This window comes from Rana temporaria, chromosome 2 (assembly GCF_905171775.1).
Source record: "Rana temporaria chromosome 2, aRanTem1.1, whole genome shotgun sequence".
Lineage (NCBI taxonomy): Eukaryota > Metazoa > Chordata > Amphibia > Anura > Ranidae > Rana > Rana temporaria.
The window spans coordinates 258,341,680-258,357,179 of NC_053490.1; the positions used below are offsets into that span (position 1 = coordinate 258,341,680).

Below are 15,500 nucleotides of genomic sequence, written 5' to 3' on the forward strand. Positions count from 1 at the left end.
TGAGCTAACCGGTTCTGTCCAAAGGCCTCAGTGCTAAAGTGGTCAGTAACCGGACCCCAAACCCTTGGGGTATAGCCCATAATGCTTTTCTTTTTAGAGAGCTGGACCCTGGTCCCAGAACTTAGAAACCTTTGGGGGCCTAATGTTTCTGTTGCCAGGGTGCTATATGGGCCCAGGACAGTGGATCCTTCATAGGAACCCAGGGCCTGAAGGTCTAGACAGCCCCACGGAGATGGGGGAAGATTGGGCCTCTTGCTTGGCAAAGTCCTGCGGCATGGAGCAGGTAAGTGAGGGGAAAACTTGCGGAACTTGGTTCTTAGCAGGTTTTTTCTGGGGGGTCACAGGGGACATGCCTAAAGTTATGCACTGCATCTGGCAAACTAGTCACATATCTTTAATGATAGGATGGCTCTATGTGTATTTTTCCCCATAAGAAGTGACCTCCCTTGTAGTGTTGGAAAAGCATTGAGTGGGGCCTGTGTGATGGTGTGTGTGTTCAGAGAGCTGTGCTTACCTGCAGGCCTCCAGGCGGTGCTCCATCGGTTCTTCCTCCTCAAAGCAGGCAGACGCTGACCTCCTCGTGGAGAGGCTCCCTTCCCCCCAACCCCCCCCCCCTGTCGGCGGGCGCGCGCATCCCCGTGTTATAGGCGCAATTCGCGCCGTTGAGCTGAGGGGGGAAGGGCGGGTCAGCTGCTTAAGGAAGGGGCGGCCCTTCCTTTTTCGTTCCAGCAGCTCATTCTAAGATTGGAACTGAGGAGGGAAAGAACAGAGCGGCAGCACGGGGCGTTGAGGACACACAGTGGCCACAAAAGATATTACAGTCTTCAGAAGACTGTTTTCAAGCCTAGAAATAGGCTGTTCTTTTCCATTTCAATAGTTTTTCTTTGGCAATACTACTTAGGGGGACAGAATGCTTTTTCTTTCCTGGATTTGAAAAAAAAAAAAAAAAAAAGGTCATCTAGGGGAGAGGAGGCATTTTTTTATCCCCCAAACAGGTGTTTGGACAATTAACTATTTATAGTTCCAAGTACCAATAAGCTAGCAGGTGTACCTCGGTATTGTACCATGGCATCCGGGTCAGAGGGTACAAGAGGTGGGGATTCCCCCAGAGAGTCTGAGGTCTCGGACAAGGTTATGCCGCTGCTTTCCCCAGAAGGAGCCTTGGGGCCATCGGGATCTGGGGCTGGAGCTGGCGCGGGTCAGTCCAACCCTAAGGTGGTCACGGACGAGGTATTACTCACCTCTTTAAAAGAGATGGAGAAAAGAATGGGAAAAATGATAGCCACAGCTATGCGGGGCAGTAAACGGATTAGGTCTCCGTCGCCCGAGCGTGGACCCTCGGAAGAGGAGGTCCTTTCCTCAGGGGAATTGGACGACCTCTTGGACAAGGACCAAGCAGGTTCAGGGATCGAAGACCCGGATACAGAGGAGTCTGGAGCAGTCTCCCAAGGGGAGAGCTGGTGGATTCAAGCCTTAACGGACTTGGTCCATAGTGCATTCAACTTGCCGGTACCAGATCTCCAAGTATCGACGGTTTCAGCTTTGGGCTCACTAAGGGCGCCTCAAAGCAATGCAGTGTTTCCGATCCATCCTCTGCTAGAGGGAGTTTTATTCCAAGATTGGAGCAAGCCAGATAGGATCTTTTTACCACCTAAAAAATTCTCTGCCCTGTATCCTATGGAAGATAAAGTTTCCAAGAGATGGGCTACTCCTGCGGTGGACGCAGCCATCTCATGTGTTAACAAATCGTTAACATGCCCTGTAGAAAACATACAGGTGTTCAAAGATCCAGTTGATAAATGCTTGGAAGCACTACTTAAGAACTCCTTCACTACTGCAGGGGCAGTAGTGCAGCCAGCTGTGGCTGCGATTGGGGTTGCTCAAGCATTATCGGATCAAATTAAGCAGATGCTTAAACTTATTCCTGCCCAGCAGGCAGAAGAATTTTCGGATGTCCCTAGGGCCATATGCTTTACGGTAGACGCAATTAAGGATTCTATCCAGCAAGCGTCACGTTTATCGTTATCCCTTATCCATATGAGAAGACTCTTATGGTTAAAAAGCTGGGAGGCCGAGCCCCCATGCAAGAAGCTCCTGGTAGGGTTCCCCTTCCATGGAGGACGATTCTTCGGAGAAGACCTAGATAAATACATTCAGACCATTTCAAGCGGCAAAAGTACTCTCTTGCCAACAAAAAAGAAGTTTCAGGGGCCTGGGTTTAAACGACAGTGCTCCCCTGGGCAGGGGCCCTCTAATGCCAAACAGTATCGACGGCCTCCTGCGAAAGCAAACTTCAGCTTCAACAGCAAGTCGCAGGGACAGGCTGCTAGAGGCAGAAAGCAGTGGTTTCGCAAACCAGCAAAACCAGCCCCCAAGCCGACCTTATGAAGGGGCGCCCCCACCCACGAAGGTGGGGGGAAGGCTGCGACTCTTTTCAGAGGTTTGGGAAGCAAGCATTCCCGACAAGTGGGTACGGTCTTCCGTGGCCACGGGCTACAAATTAGATTTCCTAAGGTTTCCTCCTCCTCATTTCCAGGAGTCGAGGATTCCAAACGATCCGGAGAAGGGAGCCGCATTAATGTCGGCATTAAATCATCTACTTTCCCAGGAAGTAATAGTAGAGGTACCAGTCCTGGAACAAGGGCTGGGTTTCTACTCCAACCTTTTCATCATCCCAAAGTCCAATGGAGATGTCAGGCCAATTTTGGACCTAAAGATGGTAAATACTTACCTAAAGATCCGCTCATTTCGGATGGAGTCCGTGCGGTCAGCGGCTGCCACACTCCAAAAGGACGACTTCATGGCGTCCATAGACATAAAGGATGCCTGCCTTCATGTTCCAATTTTTCAGCCACATCAGAGATATCTACGCTTTATGGTGGCTCCGCGTCATTTCCAATTCGTGGCGCTTCCCTTCGGGTTGGCTACGGCCCCCCGGGTGTTCACGAAGGTCCTAGCTCCAATCCTAGCCAAGCTAAGGATCCAAGGGGTCACGATCCTAGCATACCTGGACGACCTCCTAGTCATAGATCACTCGTCTCCCGGCTTGGAGCGAGCAGTGGCCCTCACGGTCCAATACCTTGAGAGGTTCGGCTGGGTCCTAAATCGAGAACAGTCAACATTCCAGCCCACAAGGCAGTTGGAATATCTCGGCATGAGGTTAGACACAGAACAACAAAGGGTGTTTCTACCTCTGATGAAGGTCAAAGCCATCAAGGAATTAATCCTACTGGTTCTAAGCAAGAAGGAACCGACTATTCGCCTATGTATGAGGTTACTAGGCAAGATGGTGGCCACATTCGAGGCGGTGCCGTACGCCCAGAGCCACACTCGCATCCTGCAGGCAGCCATCCTGTCAGCATGGAGCAGAAGGCCACAGGCCTTGGATATCCCGTTGCCGCTCTCATCAAGAGTCCGACAAAGTCTGTGTTGGTGGTTAGACCCTCAGAATCTACTGAAGGGGAAGTCTTTCAGCCCAGTGGCTTGGAAGACAGTGACCACAGACGCCAGCCTGACGGGCTGGGGAGCAATTTTGGATGGTTGCACTCGCCAAGGTACTTGGGCAAAGCCAGAGAGGCAGTTGCCCATCAACATCTTGGAGCTCAGAGCTGCTTGACTAGCCCTCAGGGCTTGGACGTCAAAATTACAGGGGTTCCCGGTGAGAATTCAATCAGACAATGCCACGGCTGTGGCATACATAAATCACCAAGGGGGAACCAGGAGTCAAGCCGCTCAGAGAGAGGTGAGCTTGATTCTCTTATGGGCAGAGGCTCATGTGCCCTGCATATCGGCAATATTCATTCCAGGAGTGGACAACTTTCAGGCGGACTTCTTAAGCCGCCAGACTCTATTGCCGGGGGAATGGTCTCTGCATCCACAAATCTTCCAAGCACTCTGCCAAAGATGGGGAGTGCCGGACGTGGATGTCATGGCATCGAGACTCAACAAGAAGCTAGACAGGTTCATATCCCGCTCAAGGGATCCGATGGCCTGCGGAACCGATGCGCTGGTTTGCCCTTGGCATCAGTTCAAACTTCTTTATGCTTTTCCCCCGCTCCAGTTACTACCCCGCCTGCTGCGCAGGATCAGGGTGGAGCACATACCAGTCATTCTGGTAGCTCCAGCATGGCCCAGAAGGGCATGGTACTCACTAATCCTAAAGATGGTAGTATGGGACACTTGGACTCTTCCTCTACGGCCAGACCTGCTATCGCAAGGTCCGATCCTCCACCCTGCCTTACGGCATCTAAATTTGACGGCCTGGAAGCTGAATCCCTGATTCTCAGGGGTAGAGGTCTGTCTCAGAAGGTAATCTCTACCCTAATCAGAGCCAGGAAACCGGTCTCTAGGGTGATTTATTACAGGGTCTGGAAGGCCTATGTAGGCTGGTGTGAGTCCAAGCTATGGCTTTCTCGCAAGTTTACCATCGATAGAGTTTTAAGTTTTCTCCAGCTAGTAGTGGATAAGGGATTGGCATTAAGCACAATCAAAGGACAGATTTCAGCTCTGTCAGTGTGGTTTCAGCGGCCGCTGGCCACCCACTCGCTGGTTAAGACCTTCCTTCAAGGGGTCTTACGTATTAAACCTCCAGTTAAATCCCCGCTTTGTCCGTGGGATTTAAATCTTGTTCTGTCAAGTTTGCAGAAACAACCGTTTGAGCCGTTGGCTGAAATTCCTTTGGTTTTACTGACAAGGAAGTTAGTATTTTTGGTCGCCATAGTTTCCGCAAGAAGAGTATCGGAACTGGCGGCCTTATCCTGTAAGGAACCATATCTTATTTTTCATAAGGACAAGGTCGTTCTCCGCCCTCATCCTTCCTTCCTACCGAAGGTTATATCCAGTTTTCATCTAAACCAGGATTTGGTATTACCATCCTTCTTCCCTAAACCTACTTCCAGAAAGGAAGGGTTGCTGCATACCTTGGATATTGTCAGGGCCATGAAGGCCTATCTTAAAGCTACAGAGGAGATCCGGAAAACGGATGTGTTGTTCATTTTACCGGATGGGCCCAAGAAAGGGCAGGCAGCTGCAAAGTCCACCATCTCTAGGTGGATTAAGCAGTTAATCACTCAGGCCTACGGCTTGAATGGGTTGCCTCCTCCAGTATCATTAAAGGCTCATTCTACTAGGTCCATGGGCGCCTCCTGGGCAGCACATCACCAGATCTCTATGGCTCAAGTTTGCAAGGCGGCAACCTGGTCTTCTGTCCACACGTTTACAAAATTCTACCAGTTGGACGTAAGAAGGAATACTGATACAGCCTTTGGGCAGGCAGTGCTGCAGGCTGCAGTTTGAGACCCTCGGATGCCGGGGGCTCCTCTTTTTTGAGTTAAATTTAAAATTTAAAATTATTTTTCTCAACTAAGTTGGATTTATTATGATTTGAGTATATCTCTAAATTAAATCCTTTTGTCTTGGAGATGTTCTCCCTCCCCTCATTGTAAGCATTGCTTTGGGACATCCCATATAGTAATGAATGCCGCTCTGTGTCCCGTGATGTAACGATAAAGAAAAAGAGATTTTTAATACAGCTTACCTGTAAAATCTTTTTCTTGGAGTACATCACGGGACACAGAGCTCCCACCCCTCTTTTGGGGACCATTTTGGGAGGCATACTGCTTGCTACAAAACTGAGGTACTCCTCCTATGGGAGGGGGTTATATAGGGAGGGGCATTTCCTGTTTGAGATTGCCAGTGTCAACACCTGAAGGTACTCCATATAACCCATATAGTAATGAATGCCGCTCTGTGTCCCGTGATGTACTCCAAGAAAAAGATTTTACAGGTAAGCTGTATTAAAAATCTCTTTTTTCAGCCCTAAAAATAATAAAGTCTGACTTAAGAGCCTCTATGAAAGAGGATCTGGCAGAGGCAATTCTCTTCCTTAGAACTCTACATTGAATTGATTTGCATTTGCTAAGCCTATAACTACATTTCAAGATTAATATAAACCATTTCTAGGTTTTACAGATTTTGTTTTTGGTTCATTATAGATAAGCTTTGTTTTTGTTCTAAATCAACCAAATAATGTGGTTTGTATTTTTGAACTGGTAAAGATCCTGTTCCTGATGTTTATGCCTGCTGCTACTATACAGCCACTTGATTGTTTTCATTGTGTTTGTCTTTTGCTTAAACTGTGCAATACAGTAGACTGTTGGCTTCCCAGCCAGTAGTCCTGTGGTAGGTTGCGTTTCTTTCCCTCAAGGAATGTATAAAATACATTTGCATATTAATACAGAGGAGTCGGAGTCGGGGAGTCGGAAGTACATAAAACTGAGGAGTCGGAACATTTATCTACCGACTCCACAGCCCTGACTGTAACTAATTACTTTTTTAAAGTAAGATGAGCAACACTGGGTATAAATGTGAAAGTGGGGTATACAACCACTTTAATGTTGTTGTAGACCTCTTGGCAGCCACCCTGACCAATTTTCTTCTCGTCTTTTTATCAATTTTGGAGGGACGTCCAGTTCTTGGTAATGTCACTATTGTGACATATTTTTCCCACCTGATGATGACTGTGTTCCATGGTATATCTAATGCCTTGGAAATTCTTTTGCACCCCTCTCCTGACTAATACCTTTTAACAATGAGATCCCTCTGACGCTTTGGAAGCTCTCTGTGGACTATGGTTTTTGCTGTAGGAGGTAACTAAGAAAATGTCTGCAAAGAATTACTAGAACAGCTGAACTTTTATTTGGGCTTAATCAGAGGCACTTTATATGATGGCAGGTGTGTACTGACTTTTATTTAACATGAGTTTGAATGTGATTGTTTAATTCTGAACACAGCTACACCCCCAGTTATAAGAGGGTGTGCACACTTATGCAACCACATTATTTTCGTTTATTGCCCCCTAAAAGATTTGAGTTTGTCTTTCAATTGGGTTGTACAGTTTAGAGGTCACATTTAGCCCTGGTTCACACTGGTGCGTTTTGACATGCGATTTGACATGTCCTAATTAGTGAGACGCAGCATCTGCGATTTCGGCCCACGACTTGCATGGCTCTGTAATCGCAGCCAATATCGGGACTCCCGCAGCCTAGTGTGAACCTGGGATAAAAGTGGGAAAAGTTCTGAAATGATTTATCTTTTGTCTCATTTTTTTTTTTACATTGCAGAAACTTGACATTTTAACAGGGGTGCGCAGACTTTTTATATCCACTGTATATACCATAGTTTGTGGACTCTATAACTTTCCTACAGACCTAATAATATACAGTGATTTGGGTTACTTTCACCAAAGGAATGAAGCAGAATCGATTTTGGCCTAAATTTATCAAGAAAGATTATTTATTTTCAAAATGTTGAAACGGAAATGGAAGAAAAATGTGCTTTATTTTGTAAAAATCTTCTGTCTTTGTTTTATTTAGCAAAAATAATAAACCCGGAGGTGATTATCTACCACCAAAAGAATGCTCTATTTGTGGGGAAAAAAATAGAATTTGGGTACAGTGTTGCTTGACTACACAATTGTCAATTCAAGTGTGACTGCACTGAAAGCTGAAAATTGGCCTGGCAGGAAGAGGGTGAAAGTGCCCTGTATTGAAGTGGTTAAAGCCAACCCTACATGGCATGATAATAAGTAACAGCTGCTCATGTGTGTCTGATTTGCTGACTTGGGCTCTGGTTCAGCTTCATTGTTGACCTCAAAGATCCCTAGAAAGTGTAGCTGTGAGCCAATAAAAGATCATTCCTTGCTGTATCCAGAATTCGCCCATAGCAATAAACAATATGAACACGCTGGATTCTTCAAGACAATACAGTTGTAATATAACTATACAAATGACAGTGTAGTATTAACAGTACCAATTATTCCACTTCCCCGTAATACAGTATGAGATGTGTGGTAAAGATACGTTTTTAATTAATTGTTTACTGATTCTGAAATGACCGTATGATATATCTTATTACTGTTTTCCTAACTAGCATTTTCTTCTGGCCAACAGAAGCTGGGATATCTGAAGAAGCCGCTCAGGAAGCACTGCAGATTTTGAAAAGACAAGGCCGTGATTCACAGATACTAAAGTATACTGCTTTGGAACTGCTTGAGCAGGAGCAAGCTCAGGGGTGTATCATCACATTCTGCTCAGCCTTGGATGAAATCCTTGGGGGAGGCATGCCACTGGGAAAGATCACTGAGATTTGTGGGCCCCCTGGTGTGGGAAAGACACAGTTATGGTAAAGGAGCTTGATCTGTCACACTGGTTCCATACTGTAGTGTGCAATATATGTGTTCTATACATAGGGGCTGATTTATACGACAGAGGCTGATTGCCAGATCAAGCCACAGCATGTCTGAATTATCATTCTTCTGTGGAAAATGCAGGCCTCAATAACGTTTAGCACACTTGCAATATAATAGCATTCGATTTGACCAATGAGATGCTATTAATGCCTGGAACACCCCCACCTTCTCAACACACACTACTGTAGACATTCAGACTCCTTCAGAGAGGTAAAGGAGTATTTGTCTTTAATTCTCTACATCCTCTTCAAGGTCACTATATAAATAAACCTGCTGGACAAATGTGGGCAGATCTAGTCGCCTCAAAGAATTTGTCTTCTCTATAGTGTAGTTACAGTACAAAACATCAGAGTTGTCTTGAACAAAAACTACTAGTAGTATATGGCTGCTCAAGTCCAAAGGCCCTATGCCGTGTGTGCTTGAATGGAAGTACCTGTTCCTTAATTATTGAAAAATATTGTTCCCTTAGGCCCCTTTCACACAGGGCGGATCAGTAATGAGCCGGCGGATTACAGGGCGGTCCCCGCACACTGTGCAGGGACCCGCCCTGTCTTTTCTCCGCTCTCCCCTATGGGGGGATCGGATGAACACGGACCGTCTGTCCGTGTTCACCCGATCCTCCAGACGGGTGGAAAAGTAGGTTTTTCCTCCGTCGCACTTTGGCGGAGCGGGTCGGATGTCAGCGGGCATGTCACCGCTGACATCCGCGGCTCCATAGAGGAGCATTCATTCAGGTCCGCCTAAAGGACTGGCAGGCGGACCTGAACGGGCCTCCCGTGTGAAAGAGCCCTTAGGGTTCGTTCACATTACAGGTATATGTTGTGACCTACATTTTTCTGCACAAGGATAACACGAGTCACTGCTAAAGAAAATGGAAAACAATTGTTTTCTATGTGCTTCATTCACACCACAGCAGAGCAATGATGTGCAGTGCTGTGCAGACAAATGCAGGCATGTTTAATAAGGTGCCATTTATGAAACTTTAAAAATGTAAACCATGTGATGTGCTAAAGCACTTTTCTTCATGGTTGGCACACAACAGACACCAGTTCACTGGGAAGCTCAGTGTACTGTTGCGTCTCCCTTCCCCAGCTCCTTTGCAGCCGAGAACAGAGAGAATGTGATCACTTATAAAAAAACATTATAAATATCTATTTTAAACGGAATAGGTTGTTTTACAAGGTGATTCTTTACAAGAGTTTTGTCTGTTTGTGAAGACTAGGAGGCTAATATGCAGTAGAGATTTTAGCCTACAATATTCACTCTGTTTTTAACACGTACATTTTTGCTTTCCCTCCATTGTATACACAAAGGGATAATTCACACAGGTGTCAACCGGGTGGTAAAATGTGGTCTGCATTTATCCTTCCCCTGACCAGTTTGCATTCCATTCCACCATGGATTGTTTTTCAGAAGGTGTTGGCCCCTTTCACATTGGAGCGGGAGCCGCGGTGGCGCTATAGCGCTGCTAAAAATAGCGGCGCTATATCGCCGGTATTGCCACGGGAATTGGCCACTAGCGGTGTGGTATTAACCCCCGCTAGAGGCCGATAAAGGGTTAATACCGCCCGCCATGCGCAATGCGCCGCTCCTCTCACCACTCCAAAGATGCTGCTGACAGGAGATTTTTTTCTCTCCGGCCAGTGCATCGCCTCAGTGTGAAAGCCCTCGGGCTTTCACATTGAGTAGGCAGTGAAGGAGTTTTTCAGGCGGTATAGCAGCGCTATTTTTAGCGCTGTACCGCCTGAAAAACTCCTCGGTGTGAAAGGGGTCTTAGTGAAACCGTGGGGAAAAGCCTTAATTCTATAATATACAGTATATCACAAAGGCGAGTACACCCCCTCAAATTTTTGCAAATATTTTATTATATCTTTTCATGTGTTGCGTTTTTGAGGGGACAGCAAATTTACACTGTTATACAAGCTGTACACTCACTACTTTACATTGTAGCAAAAGTGTAATCTCTTCAGTGTTGTCACATGAAATTATATATAATAAAATATTTACAAAAATGCAAGGGGTGCACTCACTTTTGTGGGATACTATATAATTTTTCTCTTGTAATATAATATTTTTTAATTTCTTATCATTTGTTTCAATTTATGTAACTGTGATGTGGTGTCATATTTTCTTTCTTTTGTTTAAGCTCCCCCTCTGGTCTCCATTTTTTTCCCCCAGTATGCAGCTGGCAGTGGATGTACAGATACCAGAGTGCTTTGGAGGCAATGATGGCGAAACTGTTTACTTTGATACCGAGAGTAGCTTCAGAGTGGAAAGACTGGTGGAAATTGCAAATGCTTGTGTTTTGCACTGTAGTCTTATTACTCAAGCCCACCAAGAAGAAGGTGTGTGTTGTGTGTGTGTAATTTTTAAGTGGCTTGATTTTTTTTTTTTACATTCTAGTGTATTAAAAAAAAAATGTATGTACTTCTTTGAACAGTAAAGCCGGCCATAGATGGTTTGAATCTCGAATGGGCAGCCTAAATGTACCCAAGTTGATCGAACGAACAACTTTGGTACAACCAGCCTATCGGCTTTTACATGGGATTATCACTAGCGAAAGAAAATTGCTCCATCTATGGCTGGCTTTAGATTACCAAAATGTATTTCCAATTAATGGGTTCTGTAATTTAAAAAGAGAGCTCCACTAAACAAAAACTGTCCTTGGCTACTGCTATCAATGTCAAAGCTGATCCGATATAATAGTAAAAAGGAGGCGTTTTCTTTTTTTCCAGACGCAGGAATTCACCATTGCAGCTTACTGTAAAAAAAATTGTGAAAAAAATGTAATTTCTAGTTTTTCCTTGAAGCTGTATTACACTCAGTACTCTACTGACAGCTTGTATTTTTCAGAGTAAATTGCTATGTGCTTATTTAGCAACACTTTGGGGACAGTTTGGATTAAAAGTACATACTACCCAAGCCATGAGATCTTTAACCCTTTGTAAAGTTAGTGTTAAAATCTAGTTTACAACTGATAAGTAAGATCTGCCAGCACAGTACAGACAGGGTTACCTATGTTAAAAATAAGTCTTAACATTACATAGATGGGGACGGCTGAAGCTGGCCATAGTTCAGCTGGAACCAACCAAATTCAATTCAGTTTGTGGCCATTCCTGATCTGTTTGATCAATTTCTGTGCAAGGGACTTGCTGGAAAACTTTTGATCAGTAGCTGTAGCCACTGTTCAGTGGTAACTGTCAGAATACAATACCCCAGCGGGGGTAATTTCGCCATACATCGTCTATATCCAGCTTAGATTTTTTTTTCAGCAACTGAAGAGGTAAACGGCAGTCCTAACCTCCCTCACCTCCCAGGTTCTGACATTTCCTGGTAGTGTCAAAGCTTGCCTGCATCCCAAAGGTTTTTAATAGCCAGGCATACAGCCTGTCATAGTAATGCCAAACTGGCTGCTGCAAGAACGTTCACCTCAAGGTTAAAGTCTCTTTTTACATCTTACTGACCATACAACACAAATATGGAATCAATGCCCAGCTGCCACATATAAGCTGGTAGTCAGCATGAAGGGGTTAATTAGCAACCATATTGTTGCATGGCTGCACACAATTAAAAATCCCTTTGCAGGTACAAAATAAACATATACGGAGTGCAGCAGTATTCTGATGCCCCATACAGACGATCGTTTTTTGTGATGAAAAAACATGACGTTTTTGAAAACGTCATTTAAAATGATAGTGTGTGGGGAAAATGTCGTTTTATGTCTTCAGAAAAACGACCAAAAAAAAATTCGAACATGCTCGAATTTTTTGTCGTTTTTCAAAATGTCATTTTTTGTGTCAATGAAAATGATAGTGTGTGGGCAAAACGACGTTTTTAAACCCGCACATGCCCAGAAGCAAGTTTTGAGACGGGAGGTAAAACTACCATTCATAATGGAGTAAGCACATTCATCACGCTTTAACAGACAAAAAAGCACGAATCATCTTTTACTAACAAGTAACCAGCTAAAAGCAGCCTCAAGGCGAATAGAACTTCCCCTTTAGAGTGCCGTCACTTTGTTCATCATTTTTCAAAACGATGGTGTGTATGCTCCATCATTTTTGAAAATGAAGTTTCAAAAATGTCGTTTTTTTTCATCACTTCAAACGTCATTTTTTTTTCATCACAAAAAACGACCGTCTGTATGGGGCATTAGACGTTTCCCTGGTATTTTGCTTTAAATGGAAAAAGTCACCATTTAAAGGAAATCACCATAACATCCTGGCAACATCCTAGCCTTAGTAAAAAGATAAGCAGGTATATTATATTTATTTGTTTTAAATATTTTTTTTTTTTTTTTTGCTTTTCTTCAGTTGCTTCCTGGTTTCTGGCCTAGGCCAAGGTGTTATCCTACATCCCAACAGGGGCAGCATGTCTATTAAGGGTGCTGCCCTCTTTATTTATGCATCCGGCCCCTTTCAGGATGCCGGATGCCTGGATTCCAATGCGGGGAGGGGGTTTTGAAGCACTGTTTAGAGCCAGAGGCTCTAATAGGCTTCAAAACAGGATGGACTTGGGGCGCAGAGAATATGAACAGAGCCCACCCAGGTATGTTACAATAGCGACTAAATATTTGCTATTAAAACACTGATCTCCTCCCAGCCAATCAGTAAGCGGGTCGTGAGACCCCCATCACCCAATTAGCTGAAAAGACAGGTGATCCTATTGGATGCCTAGGAGGAGGGGAGGAGATGCAGGGCCACTAGGATGGAGGAAATGCCTGATCCCACTTCCCTCAGGGCCCACTGCCGATGCCCGCCAACTAGATGGGGTATGACAGTGGGCTGGGGGGGGGGGTGTTTGAGGTGCCGCCAGGGGGGGGGGGCGCAGGGTGGTTGTTAGACCGTGGTTTTTCTTCCACTTTAATCTCTATGGGAACTCTCTGTTTCTTCCCAGGTGTTTTCAGCAGATAAGCAGATACAAAGTTGTGTACAAACATTAGACCTTTTGTAATATATCATATCACTTCTGTAGGTAGCTGCTGCAAGGATTTAATGCTAAATTGTAAATCTATACGATTTTTAGGCACTAGAAAATGTTTCTGTTGGCTGTAGAAAAACGAGTCCTAATAAATGAAATGTAATCGTAGTGAAATTTTTACTCCACATTTAATAGTCATGCATACACCCTATATACACATGTTTACTAACTGTGGAGCAATATTTTTTTCAGTTTTGTCCTAAATAATTTTTTTATAATGTATTTTTCAGGTCACAGACTAGCTATGCAAAGGTTTACTGTTAATAACATCCTATCACAGATTTATTACTTTTCTTGTCAAGACTACATTGAGCTACTTGCTCATATACATACCCTCAAAGACTTCCTAGCAAAGCACTTAAAGGTTAGTAAGTTTATTTTAATCAAGTGTACTAAAACATCCTCTCTATAATACAGTCATGTAAAAAATTAAGGACACCCCATGGTTGGTGACTTTGTCAACATATTTTAAAAGGCAGATACAAAAAGAAGGAAGTCCAGCTTGAGCTCATTTGGCTGGGCTTTTCCTATGGGTCACAGGCAAGCAATTTGTTTTGCACTCCTGTGACCAGTTTTCAGCAGAGAGCAGCCTGAAGTCCGCTTTCTGCTGACATCACTGGAATCAGTCCAGGTACAGCAGAGGTGTCCAAACTTTTTCCATAGAGGGCTAGATTTGATGAAGTGAATATGCGTGAGGGCCGACCATTTTGCCTGACATTCTTTGAACCATTAAAATTCGGTTTAAGTGTGTTCATCCGAGCACTAATACACTGCCCAACAAAAATTATCTTGCCTTTGTGTGTGGTGAAGAGATGATCTCGAGTGTGTTATTTGGATATACTGTATTTATCGGCGTATAACACACACCTTCACTAAGATGGAAGTTTTAGGGGGGAAAAAAAATGTAAATAAAAAACTGTGAAGCAAAATAAGGGTCAGTGCCCATCAATGCAGCCTCACCATTGCCATAATTGCTCTTTAATACGAAGTTCCGCCTCCTATGACAGACAGAACAGTCATCCAATGGCATCCCAAGAGACGGGACTTCCTATTACATATGCCGCCGAGTAAACAGGAGATTCTCCTGTATGTAATCTGAAGGCGCTCATCCCGCCCCCTCCCTGTCCCCTCCGAGGCAACACTGATAAATACGGTATATATGTTTTGTGGCCCTGGGGGCCACAAAAGATATATATCCAAGTCATCAGGGGTGCCATACTAAACTGAAACGTGGGCCACATTTGGCCCGCGGGCCGGATTTTGGACATGCCTGAGGTACAGCATCATTTAGACAATAAAGTCTGGATCTGCCAGGGGCCTGGACTGATGCCTGTCTCAGCGAGCCACCGAAAGACTATGACAGACGCTCCCCGCCTCTCCACAGCTCAGAGCTCCAGTGAGCGTGGAGGAGCCGATAGGAGAGCTGCTGATCGAACGTCGGCAGCTCTCTGCTCAGGGATCTGTGAGAACTGAGCCATCGGCTGTGTTCGATCGCTCGGTTCTCAGTGCAGAGGCGGCAGGGGACATTGGACTGATGCTGCATCCACCTAGGTAAGTATGAATGGGCCAAAAAAACAACAACTTACTTTAAACCCTCCATTTATCAGTGCTCAGATAAAGGTGATACTTCACTAGAAAGTTCACAATAATAGGGTCCACAACACAGGTGGAACATATCAAAAAATTAAGAACAGGCATAAAAGAGGAATCGCATCTTATACCACCAGTTATTGCTGACACAAAGGGTTTCCATATAAAGTAGAAATTCAGCACAAAAAAAGGTTCCTTTAAAGCAAACAGCAATCCCACTAAGAAAACACCCTCTAGGGGAAATATTAGAACTCATGCTTCACCACCACCCACTGGCACGTCGGCACAGGCTGTGAGTATACATAATGCGCAACAAGTGTAAGCAACACATGAAAAAGGAAGTGCAAATGTGAATAAGCCCTTAAAATGTGACCTAAACGACTTTGAAAAAGGCATGACTATTGGAGCCAGGGGATCTGATGTAACATAGCATTGTGTTGTATAGATGACTATTAGAAACATGGTAATCCCAGAAATCATATAGGTAACCATTAGAAACATGTAGCTCCTTGAAATTGTATATGTTTCTTTTATATATACAGTACAATGCCTTGAAAAAGTATTCAGACCCCTTGAAATGTTCCACATTTTGTCACGTTACAAGCAAAAACCTAAATGTATTTTATTGGGATTTTTTGTGATGGACCGACGACACAATGGGGCACGTAATTGTGAATTAGAA

At 44.4% G+C, this 15,500-nt stretch overlaps 1 protein-coding gene across 4 annotated transcripts in view; it reads left to right on the plus strand.

Annotated features, from left to right (window-relative positions):
- RAD51C (RAD51 paralog C) overlaps positions 1-15,500 on the plus strand; it is a 156,347-nt gene that overhangs the window by 11,413 nt on the left and 129,434 nt on the right. For all 4 annotated transcript variants that reach the window (XM_040336823.1, XM_040336825.1, XM_040336824.1 and 1 more), the window contains exons 2-4: positions 7,950-8,181; positions 10,427-10,593; positions 13,459-13,592. In XM_040336823.1, coding sequence (XP_040192757.1) covers positions 7,950-8,181; positions 10,427-10,593; positions 13,459-13,592 — 533 coding nt within the window. The remainder of the gene's footprint in view (positions 1-7,949; positions 8,182-10,426; positions 10,594-13,458; positions 13,593-15,500) is intronic.